At 37.8% G+C, this 12,524-nt stretch overlaps 1 protein-coding gene across 2 annotated transcripts; it reads left to right on the top strand.

The window, feature by feature from the left end:
* The first annotated feature begins 696 nt into the window (after nucleotides 1-696).
* Nucleotides 697-8,347, top strand: CCNG1 (cyclin G1). Of its 2 annotated transcripts, XM_026007600.2 has the most exons (7): nucleotides 697-961; nucleotides 2,098-2,361; nucleotides 4,194-4,447; nucleotides 5,034-5,112; nucleotides 5,191-5,289; nucleotides 6,105-6,299; nucleotides 7,098-8,347. In XM_026007600.2, exons 2-6 carry the CDS (start codon nucleotides 2,098-2,100, stop codon nucleotides 6,294-6,296), a joined length of 888 nt encoding a protein of 295 aa, XP_025863385.2. In that variant the 5' UTR covers nucleotides 697-961; the 3' UTR covers nucleotides 6,297-6,299; nucleotides 7,098-8,347. The 2 variants fall into 2 exon arrangements, with proteins under 2 accessions (XP_025863385.2, XP_072612795.1); XM_072756694.1 differs by lacking the exon at nucleotides 2,098-2,361 and having other exon boundaries at nucleotides 728-961.
* The last annotated feature ends 4,177 nt before the right edge of the window (nucleotides 8,348-12,524 follow it).

Raw genomic sequence — 12,524 nt, 5'->3', positions numbered from 1 at the left:
ATAGTCACTGCAAATATTTTCCCATGTACTCTCCTCTTAAGAGTCTAACACGCAGCTACCATTTTAAGCCATTTAAAAAAAAAAAAAAAAACCTACCAACTTTTAATTAGCTCAAAAATAAAATTCAGGAAATTGGTGAAGACCAAGAATTTACCTACCCCAGCTCCATTCTTTGATAAATCGTACAAAAAGGAAATTAAGGCAAGAATCAATGGATTTCCAAAGCTCACAAGGAAAAACCTATAGAATACACCACCGCATAGAAAATTCACCACCTCTCCACCCTGTAACGAAAAATCAAGGGTTTACTTTGTGTTTTGTAATTAGTCACTGTATTTTTACAAAGAGGACGCCGAACAGCTCTACTGAACCGCAGGGGACAAAAACTCTCATACATTCTGGAATGATGTTCTGGCCAATCCGGCTGCCAGGAGAGACCTGCCCCGGGACAGACTGCGCACACCATTTAGCTCGACCACTTCTTGGTTGAAAACACTTTGGGAAACTCCCCACTGAGAGAAGCTAAGAGGCAAGGGGCGTGGCCTCAAGGGGCGGAGAATTTGGCTCCGGGATAATGGGAAGTGTGTGCTGATTGGCTGGACTTCTTCCCTCCCAGACCAGCCCTCTTTGGACGGCTGGGGCCATCCATCAAAAGAACTACACCAATCAGAAGCTAAAATCCCCCCTCTCCCGCCCACCAGGGGCAAGCCCCGCCCCCCGATATATTACTCAAGCGGTCAGGCGCTGCCCCTTCGGCTCCGAGCTGACCCTGTGGTGGGCAGTGTCGTCGGGGCGGCGCTGCGGAGACCTCCGCCCAGGACGGCTCCCCCTCCCCGGGCCTCTCCCCTCTTACCCGCGAGTCCCCTCGCCTCGTGGGCCTATCGGATCTGTTACCGCGGGGTGAGGTGAGAGCAGGCCCGGGGAGGGTAGTTACGGCTGAGGAGCCGCAGTCGCGGTCAAGGTGAGCGGGGCCTTGGGGGTTGGCTTCGCGGTGCGGCTGAGGAGCCGGGTGAGGGGTGAGGGGTGAAGGGTGAGGGGTGAAGGGTGAGGGATGTGGGGCGAGGGGCGAGGGGCGGGTCCAGCCCGCGCTCTTTCCCTCGATTCACTCTCCGTTTGCAACAAGTCCAGGCTAGTCGGAGCGTGGAGGGGCGGGGCCAGTCTTACTGTCCGGTCGGCGGGGTCCCGGGGACCAGCCCACGGCGGAAAAGCGTTGGGCCCGTAAAGTTAGGGATTCCTCGTCCGCGCTTCCCTTCAGTCGCGCACCTTGGAAGATCCCCCGCCGCCCTGTCTGTCCCTCGGTGTGGGAGGTGCGCTCGTACCGGGGCTTACCTTGTGGCTGGGACTGACGAGCTGTGGGATACCGACTCTTAAATTCATGAAACTCCCAGGTGCATACTGCAGCCTACGGTACCTCACGCCCTCGCTGCGTGTTCCCGTAGCGCCCTTTAAGCTTCGCCAATAAAAGTTAACGATGGTTGAGCGCAGTGTGTCAGGCACTGTGCAAAACTCTACATGAATCATCTTGTTTAACAGCCATTCGGAGAGACAAATGTTGTTACCTCATTTTTCAAAGAAGTAAATATTATTGTCCAGTGTTTATTGGGTACCTTTGTGCTAAGCCCTATACCTAGGTGATCCCGTTTTAACACACGAGCCTGTGAGGTAGGTAAGAACCTCATACCCACTTTACAGATGAGGAAATAGGGATTAAGTAAAACTAACTAACGTTAACAGTTCATAGTATGGCAGTTCAATATAGGGCAATTACATACGACCGTCTAATTTCAGAGTTTTGGCGCCCCATCTTACAGTATCAATACTCCGTTATCTCTTGGCAGTGAATGACTTGAACAAGTATTTCTTGAAGATTTTTAATGTTTTTAAGGCATGGCTCCTGTCCTCTAGGAACTCACAGTCTAGGATGTGACCAAGTGGTCGGGTGGGGGTTAGGGGTGGCTGTAACAGATGGCACTTTGCAAGGACTTAGATTCACTAGCAGCACTGGGGGAGGGGAAACTTGTGTATAAAGCACTTGGCATGATACAAGGCAGGAAGGGCTTTTCTTACACTCCTTTCTGGGCCTTGTGCTATATATAGATGATAGAAGTACTGACAACAACTGAATCTCAGAAACTGCTACACCAGCTGAATGCCCTATTGGAACAGGAGTCCAGATGTCAGCCAAAGGTCTGCGGCTTGAGACTAATTGAATCTGCACACGATAATGGCCTCAGAATGACTGCAAGACTAAGGGACTTTGAAGTAAAAGATCTTCTTAGTCTAACTCAGTTCTTTGGCTTTGACACGGAGACATTTTCTCTAGCTGTGAATTTACTGGACAGATTCCTGTCCAAAATGAAGGTATGTTTAAAGCTACACTGCACTAAGTATTTCTTGGTTTTACTCATTTCGTTTTGGAGATGAATTTCTCTAGCTTTGGGCTGGTATTCAAAAACTTGACCTTTTTAATTTTCATCAAGTAGCCAAAACATTTCAATGATTCTGTGTACTCTAGCATTAATGAATACTCTTCCTTCATAATCAAGAATAATGTATAATTAGAATAAACTTGACATTGAAAAATAGTCTATTAGCAAAAAAGAAAAAGAAAAATATTAGCAAATAATTGCAGACTCCCAGTATGAGAGTTGGCTGTTGTTTTTTAAAATCTTTCTTGATAGGTTGGGTATTTTCATTTATCTACTGTTGTTTTTAAATTTAAAGAAATGTGTTATAGGCAGAATGCTAGATTGTGGTTAAGAATTACCGGTTTGTTTTGTTTTATGCTGTGAACCACTTGGTCAATAGAATATACTTCTTAATTTCTAGTCATATATAAAGTTTTAATTGTTTTAGCCCTAGACCTATTCATACATATATTGTTTAGCTTGCTATTTTCAACATCAGTTGGCATACAGTAGAGAAGAGAGTATCTTCTGAAGGAGGAGCATTTATGTAATTATTTCCCTGTACTGGATAAGCAGGACATCTGTGTAGATTTCAGAACTTGCTTACTGTTAAAAATATATCTGCCTTTTGTGCCCATGGTCATGAGTGGATGAGATGATGTGACAAATGGAAAGAAACTCATCTTTTAGTCCTCAGTACCTGACACAACACCTCATACACAGAAGAAATTCCACATTTGTTGAATTGGATGGTTCAAGAAACTTGCTCAACAGACTAATTTTTTAACTATTGTTTAGACACCATGTGCCAGCACTACCTTTGAATCTATAAATGTTGCACAGATTAATAATAATACATCTGTCCCTTAAGTATATTACAATCTTATATGAAAATGTTTGTACCAATAACTGTAAAACAATGCAAGGCATAATAAGAAAGATACTTAAACCCCCAAAGAGAAATAAATATGTTGCTGAAGAGATTCCAAGAAAAGGAGGATACAAACACTGTAAAAACTTCTTAAAGTTTTATTTAACGTGGAACTTCAAGTGGATAGAAATTTGATTCTGTCACATTGTAGACATTCAGGAAATGATAAATATAAAAGATTGACAGTGGATAGAGCTTTACAGGCAGAGTAAATAGTGTGTGCTAAACCATTTAAAAGCCATTTTACCTGTGTTATTAAAAAGAAAAGAGCCTAGAAAAACACGACATCTTAGAAATTTTGTGCATAAGCCATAAGGAGCTTTGATCCTCCTATAAGCCTTTGATCAGTTAGTTTATTTGGTCCAACTAGAACATAATGCTTACAGTTCTACAATGATTTAGGAAGGAAAAGAAAAAAAGAATTTCTTATGGGCTGAAGTTAAATATTATCCTGACACTTAGTCCAGTTTCTCCAAAATTGATTCCAAGTGGATACATAGTGTTGACAGGCTAGAGTTGAGGAATGATTGGATCTCTATTAAGTCCTTCACAGTTGAGAAATAGATCTCAAAGATACATTTTAATAATAATGCATCTGAGTTCTAGATTATTTTATTTATTTTTTAATTAAAATAAGCTAAAGAGGGATACCTGTGTGGCTCAGTGGTTGAGCATCTGCCTTTGGCTTGGGTCATGATCCCAGAATCCTGGAATCGAATCTGGCATTGGGCTCCCTACAGGGAGCCTACTTCTCCCTCTGCCTACATCTCTGCCTCTCTCTGTGTCTCTCATGAAATAAATGAAATCTTTTAAAAATAAAATAAACTAAAGACACGGGCTCATTGTCATTTTAGGTACAGCCCAAGCACCTTGGCTGTGTTGGGCTGAGCTGCTTCTATTTGGCTGTTAAATCAATAGAAGAGGAAAGGAATGTCCCATTGGCAACTGACTTGATCCGAATAAGCCAGTATAGGTTCACGGTTTCAGACTTGATGAGAATGGAAAAGATTGTATTGGAGAAAGTGTGTTGGAAAGTCAAAGCTACTACTGCCTTTCAATTTCTGCAACTCTACTACTCACTTATTCAAGAGAACTTACCAATTGAAAGGTATGTAATCTTTGTTTTGACCAAAGGAGATTTGGAAATCAAAATGGTATTCTGGATATTGCATAAATTCAGTATTTTGGTATAATTCCAATCAAAAGTAAAATGAAGGGGGTAAAAAAGTACAATGACAGCTGCAGCTCCTTGGATTTCATTTCACTGTCCAACAAAAGCGAGACTTTCAGTTGTCAACAGCTTTTTCAAGTCTGTGAAGGCTAATTCTTGGGATTAAAGGACATTTCAACTTTTTTTTAAATTACATTTTCCACTTATAGACTACTTAACTCCTAGAACCTAGTAAGTATCTACCAGATTTATGGAAAAAGAACTCAGTAACTGCAGAAATAGATTAAAATGAAAACTTGATAGTTGTAACATGATACTTTTTTGGCGGGGGTAAAATTATTTTAAATTCATGTATGGTATCTTCAAGAAGTTAATGCTCCTGAAGGAAAGGGAATTCTTCAAATGATTTATTTTCTGTGATGTGTGCGTAAATTTCATTTTAAAATGACTTAGATATTCTAAACATCCTTCATTGACTACATTCTACATAAAATTAATCTAATTTTCATTTTCTTTTTAAAAGGAAGAATAGCCTTAATTTTGAAAGACTAGAAGCTCAACTTAAGGCATGCCACTGCAGGATCATATTTTCTAAAGCAAAGGTAAATATTTTATAAAGATAAAACTGATTTATATACCTATTTTCAACTCAATACTTACTTAAAATTTATCTCTTTTAGCCTTCTGTGTTGGCATTGTCTATCATTGCACTGGAGATCCAAGCACAGAAGTTTGTAGAGTTAACTGAAGGAATAGAATGTCTTCAGACACATTCCAAGGTATGTCAAGGTCATAGCCTAAATGGTGTTAACAGCTATAAAAGAAACTAAACCACTTGTACTAGCTCCTCAAGTAAAATGAGATGTGTCTATTTGAAACTTGAGTAGCTTATCCTCAGATTTATTTAACAAGGAAAGACACGTTAGTAAGATCACAATTATTGCTGTAGTTATATACTGTAGGACCATTTTTTTAATTTTAGAGTACAGTGGGGGAGGAGAGAGAGAATCTCAAGCAGACTCCCTGCTGAGCACCAAGCCCATGGGCTCAATTCCATGACCATGAGATCATGTGTGACCTGAGCTGAAATCAAGAGTCCGATCTTGGGCAGCCCAGGTGGCTCAGCGTTTTAGTGCCACCTTCAGCCCAGGGTGTAATCCTGGAGACCCAGGATTGAGTCCCATGTCAGGCTTCCTGCATGGAGCCATGTCTCCCTCTGCCTGTGTCTCTGCCTCTCTCTCTCTCTCTCTCTCTCTCTCTCTGTGTGTGTGTGTGTGTGTGTGTGTGTGTGTCATGAATTACTAATTAAAATCTTTAAAAAGAAAGAGATCTTTAACCACCTGAGCCATGCAGGCACCCCATGTAGCATTTTCTTTTTTTTTAAAGATATAGAGAGTATATGTGAGAGAGAAAGCTTGAGCAGAGGGGAGGGAAAAAGGGAGAAAGAGAAGCAAACTTCCCACTGAACAAGCAGCCTGATGCAGGGTTCCATCCCAGGACCCCAAGATCATGACCTGAGCCGAAGGCAGACGCTTAACTGAGTCACCCCAGGTGCCCAGTTGTTACTAATAATTTGTTTTTAATTTATGCACAGATAAATGGCAGAGATTTGACCTTCTGGCAAGAACTTGTATCCAAGTGTTTAACTGAATATTCATCAAACAAGTGTTCCAAACCAAATGTTCAGAAGTTGAAATGGATTGTTTCTGGACGTACTGCACGGCAATTGAAGCATAGTTACTACAGAATAACCCACCTTCCAACAATTCCTGAAATGGTCCCTTAATTGGTAAGTTTGGTTCATAGTTACTCTCCATATAGAGAAAATTTTCTAGCACTATAGTTTTATTGTTTAATTCAAGAACTAAATGAATTATTATCAAAAATAAACAAGATGGAGTTAGAATAGCAATGGGGAAAATGACTTCACTGATCTAGTCAGTTAATATTTGAGGGCATTTTTTCATTTAAGATACAATACCCTGAGAGTAAGGAATTATCCAGCCTTTGATATGTACATTAGCCATTTCATTAAATTCTCAGCTTAGAAAATCACATCCTCTTTAATAACCTGAATTTCAAAAGAAGCACTAAGACACTATTTTTCACATCATTTTGCTATATGTAGACCCAAGTTCTGGCACAATTGAAGTTAACACAAGCCTAAGCAGGAAAACGGGACCAAAAGTTTGAACCATAAATGAACTAATTCAAGACTGTCAGCTTATAAGCAAAATCAGTATGAACTTGGATGTTGTACTTAAAGTAAATTATGGCAGATGGTCTCCATGCTAGGTATCTGCAAACTGCCAAGGTATCTCAACACTATATTTGTATATCATTGCAAATGCAGTTGGAACACTGGAAAGTGCATAAAAATTAAAATCTCGTCACTAATATAAGATATATATTCTTACCATCTGAATTTAAGTTGTAATTTAACCTTTTTCTACTCAAAGCTAAATGTTAATACATTTACATATGACATGATTATTAAATCTTCTGTTAAGCAGTTGATTTTTAACAGTTAATAATACTTTATGTTTGGCAGAATTCTAATAACTTGATGTTTTGTTTGTTTAAATAGGATTGTTACAGCAACAAAAAAAGCTCTTCTCTGAAGCCTTTCTCCACAATCCTGAGCTATGGATTCCATGATGTTATAATGAATTTAAGCTGTGAAGCCTCAGAACATCACAACTAGATTAGCATTGATGTTCTCAGATTTGGGAAAACTACCTAATTAACATACTGTAGTGGAATTAAATTTAAATTAAATTTAAATTCATCTGTGAGGCATACAAATGAAAGCTAAGAGCATAAATGTGAAATGTTAATAACAAGCCTGGGAAGGTAAACTGTGAATCTTCATTTCTAACATTGACCCAACTTTCTATGTTGGGTCAATATATTATATTTAGGTGGTATCAAAAGTGGTAACCTAATTAAATTCTAAATTATGAGGTATACATTAAAACCAACATTTCACAAATGCACTTTTAAGGCATAACAAGGGTCACTATTCTAGGCAATGAAAATGGTTTCTTGGTACCTATAGTGCAAATAATAGATAATTCCGAGATCTAGACTTTACTGCTACTTGGGAATTACACTTAAATTTGAGGGCATTTTATAAAAGTAAAACTACAGGCCTAGTTATTTTGGCATATTAAGTTATTGTTAATATTTTTCCTAAAAAACTGGTGGTTTGCATCCATAGTAAAATTTACACAGTATTTGCTGCCTCCATCTAATCCCATCAAGAAACTTTGTTTTTATTGTGTTAGTAATTCAAAATAACTATGCTCCAAAAACTTGATTTAACACTCCAGAAGTTTTTACTAAGGGCTGTTTTTATAAAAACTATTGCTTCTAACTTAGAATTTTTAAAGGAAGAGAATATACTTTCACTACTTGCCCCTCCTGTGCCCAAAGAAAGTCTTTAAAAAAGTCAGTAGGCATCCTCATAATTATGAAGTTGCTAAGGTAGTATTTGAGATTTTCTATTAAGTCAGTGACCGTAAGGAGATCTACGGCATTAAAAGTGATGTAAACAGTTACTCAGTGCAGCAAGTAGCTTGTGTCCATCCAGAATGGCTGTACCCATTTATGACATGTTATGGGTAAATGTGCACTGGAAAATAAACCAAAGAACCACAATATATCTTATACTTTTGTGAACTGTGTTTTATGGATAACTTCAGTTTTCCCAAAAAGCTGACATATTTCAATAATTTGACATCAGTGTTAATTCTGAGTTGGCAGAGGTAGCCTAACCAACTACCATTATGTTTTGGTACTAAGGGCTATACCTTTCAATAAAGTTACTGAAATGCATTCCTTTGCAGGTAGTTTCTATTTGTTTCTGTTCTGATTTAACGGTTTTGTCAATGTGATACTAGAACCACAATAAAAAGCTATCTCCATTCGGTATATTTAAATTTAGCAGGAAGATGTATGATAGCAGAAACAAAATCACTATTAATCGTATGGCCATTACCTAATTTACTTTCAAATGGCTTTTCAGAAAACAGAAGATTAGGATAAATATATTTAATGTGCATTTAAAAGTTGGTGTTGACACAGTATTGGTAACTTGTGTCATTTAGATTCATCAGTATTATGGATATTCTTTTTTTTTTTTTAATTTTTTATTTATCATAGTCACAGAGAGAGAGAGAGAGAGAGGCAGAGACACAGGCAGAGGGAGAAGCAGGCTCCATGCACCGGGAGCCCGACGTGGGATTTGATCCCAGGTCTCCAGGATCGTGCCCTGGGCCAAAGGCAGGCGCCAAACCGCTGCGCCACCCAGGGATCCCCTATGGATATTCTTAATACAAATTCACCCTTATATTCAGCCCACCTGAAGTTCTGGGCAAATTGTCTTACCTTAAATGGCATTCCAGCAAAGTGGTTGGTAATGACAGGTAACTAACCAATATAGTGTTAGTCTGCTTAGGTAAATTGGTAATTGGAACTGAAACAGGATTTTGAAGTGTTCGTGTTTAATTAAACTAGGAAGACAAAGTGACCACTGCAAAGAGTTAATTGAAAATTGAAATAAAAAAAAAAAAGAAAATTGAAATAAAAACTTATATAGGAAAGTTCCTTTTCCACTTGACTAAGACTAGATACACTTAATCCTCTTTACAGTGTAGTTTTTAAACACCTGAACCTTACATATTTCTAATTATGTGGCATACTATCAAAAACAGCAGACAGCTGTGCCTTGGTGATGCAGTCAGTTGAGTGTCCTCTTTAGTTTTGGTCATGATCTCAGTGTTAGAGGATCAAGCCCCATGTCGGGCTCTACACTCTGGGTGAGGTCTGATTGAGATTCTCCCTACTTATTGCTTACTAAATATAAAACCTGTAATTTTTCATAAACCAAAACCAGTAAACATAAGGCAAATGAGATGGATTAAAATAAGCCAGTTTGGGGGATGGGGGGCTCTGGCTGGCTCAGCCAGTAGAGTATGCAACTCATGATCTTGGGGTCATGAATTTGAGCTCCACACTGAGGGTAGAGAATCCATAAAAAAATAAAAAGCCAATGTCTTACATTAATTTGACAAAGATTTTGGAGCAATTGGTCAGGCATAAAAAGGGATCATTAAATAAAGATAAAAGAATTCAAGAAGACTTGACAATCTTAAGTTTGTATGCACTTAACATCAGAGCTTCAAATATGAAAAATGGATAAGGATTCAACTACAGTTGGAGACTCAAACCTCTTAGTAATTTATAGGAATTTAGGATATCAGCAAGAACATAGAAAAACAGTAATACCAACAACCAACTGGATCGACCTGACATAAAAAACTTCATCCTAAAACAAAAGAATAAGCATTCTTTTAAAATACATGGAACATTCACCAAGACAGACCATATCTTAGGTCACAAAACAACCCTTAAGAAATCTAAAGGAACTAAAATTATGAAGTATGTTCTCTGATCATAAACTAGAAATGTCAGATAACAGGAAAATCTATGAATACTTAAGCGATTAAACAACAAACTTCTAAACAAGGTTCTAAGGGTAAGTCTAAAGAGTAAAGTATTTTGAACTGAGTGAAAACATCAAAATGTATGAAATGTAGCTAAACCAGTGCTTAGACTAATTCACATCAATTGCTTTTATTATGAAAAAAAAAGTCTCAAAGCTTCCGCATAAACTAGAAAAAGCAGAATAAAACCCACAAAGCAAACAGATGGGAAAAGGTCATTAAAAAATGAGGGGTTTAAAAATCAATGAAACTGAAAATAAGGATAACCAACAAAACCAAAAACTATTTGAAAAAAGCAATAAAATTGATGAATGTCTAGCAAGACTGACAAAGACAAATGACCAATCTCAAGACTGAAATAGATAATGCTATATTAAAAGGACACTAAGGAAACAACTATGCACATCAAGTTAAATGAATTCCGTGAAAGATAAGAACCACCAGAACTTAACATAAACCAAATTAAAACAAAATTAGGTAATCTGAGTAAGTTCTATTTTAAAAAACTGAATTTGTTGTTTGAAATCTTACTGGCAAGGGGTTCCCTGGGTGGCTCAGTGGTTTGGCACCTGCCTTTGGCCCAGAGCATGATCCTGGAGTCCTGGGATCGGGTCGTGCGTCGGGCTCCTTGCATGGGGCCTGCTTCTCCCTCTGCCTATATCTCTGTTTCTCTCTGTGTGTCTCTCATGAATAAATAAATAAAATCTTTAAAAAAAAAATCTTACTGGCAAATCCCATAAAACACTGAAAGAGGACAATACAAATTCTACCAATCTCTTCTAGGAAATAGAAGAATCACTTCCCAATTCATTTTATAAGATTAGCATCACCCTGACACCAAACCAAGATAAAGATAACACAAACAAAAAACTATTTACCAATATCACAAATTAACAGATATGGAAATCTTCAACAAATCCAGATACGTAAATGGCAGTAACACACCATGACCAAGTTTGGGATGTGTGAAAATATAAGCAGGTTCAAAATTTGAAAATCAAATCAAAATTTAAAAACCAAGCAAGACAGGGATGGACATTTCCACCCCTTCTATTCTAGCCAATGCAATGAAGCAAGAAAAAATAAAGACATACGGAGTAGTACAAACTAAATGAAACCTATTTATGGTTTATGAGGAAAATCACAGGAATTCGTAACAAAAAACTCCTAGAATAAGTGATTTTTTAAAAAGATTTTATTTATTCATGAGAGACACAGAGAGACAGAGACATAGGCAGAGGAAGAAGCAGGCTCCATGCAGGAAGCCCGATGTGGGACTCAATCCCGGCACTCCGAGATCATGCCCTGAGCCAAAGGCAGACGCTGAACCACTGAGCCACCCAGGCGTCCCCTGATATGTGATTTTAACAAGGTCACAGGATATAAGGTCAACAAACAAAAATTAAACATTTCTTTGCACTATGTACAACTGGAAACAATTTTCAAAAAATATATCATTTGCAACAGCTCCAGAAAATGAACACTTAGGAATAAATCTAAGAAAAGATGTAAATATTCCATAGGCTCAAAATCACAAAATGCTCATGATTGAAATCAAAGAGATCCTAAATGGAGAGCTGCTCCATGTTCAAGGATTGGAAGACTTATGCTATTCCAATGAAAACCCTAAGGGCAGGACTTTTGGTAGACAGACTGAATACAGCTGATTCTAAACTTTATACAGAAAGGCAAAGAGAGTTCAAACAGCCAAAACAATTTTTGAACAAGAATTAAGTTGAAGGAATCCGGCTGCCCAATTTTAAGACTCATCATAAAGCTACAATTATCAAGGCAGTTTGGCATTTGTGAAGGGATAGAAAAATGGATCAATGGAATAGACTAGAAAGACCAAAAACAGACCCATATGATTTTTGACAAAAGTGCAAGAACAACTTAATGAAGAATGGAGTCTCAAAAAATTATTTTGAAACAATTGGACATCCATTTGCAAAAAAATGAAGGTCCACCTACATTACACAGCTTACAAAAAAAATAACTTTGGATGGGTCACACATCGAAATGTAAAACATACAATAATAGAACTTTTAGAAGAAAATATTGGAAAAAGCCCTCATAACCAGGATTACAGAGTTCTTAGACATGATACCAAAAGCTTGATCCACCAAAAGCATGATGAACTAGTATGTCAAAATTAAAAACATTCATGCTTTAAAAGACACCATTAAGAAAGTGAAAAACCCACACAATAGAAGAAAATATATGCAAATAATGAGACTTGTGTACAGAATAAAGAACTCTTTCAACTCATTAATAAATAACCCAATTTAAAAAATGGGCAAAGGATTTGAATAAACATTTCTCCAAGGAAGATACATAAATGGTCAATAAGCACAAGAAAAATTGTTCAGCATAGTCATCAGAGAAACACAAAACAAAACACAGTGTGATACCACTTCATATCCACTAGAATGGCTAAAAATTTAAAAATCTTGTAACAAGTGTTGGTAAAGATGTGGAGATACTAGAAATTTCATACACTAGTGGCA

This window comes from Vulpes vulpes, chromosome 4 (assembly GCF_048418805.1).
Source record: "Vulpes vulpes isolate BD-2025 chromosome 4, VulVul3, whole genome shotgun sequence".
NCBI lineage: Eukaryota > Metazoa > Chordata > Mammalia > Carnivora > Canidae > Vulpes > Vulpes vulpes.
This window is presented reverse-complemented; position numbering and strand designations above follow the sequence as displayed.

Coding starts and splice junctions, on each gene's coding strand:
- CCNG1 (XM_026007600.2), top strand. CDS start 2,098: ATGATAGAAGTACTGACAACAACTGAATCTCAGAAACTGCTACACCAG. Junction 2,362..4,193: donor GATTCCTGTCCAAAATGAAG/GTATGTTTAAAG, acceptor TTGTCATTTTAG/GTACAGCCCAAGCACCTTGG. Junction 4,448..5,033: donor GAGAACTTACCAATTGAAAG/GTATGTAATCTT, acceptor TCTTTTTAAAAG/GAAGAATAGCCTTAATTTTG.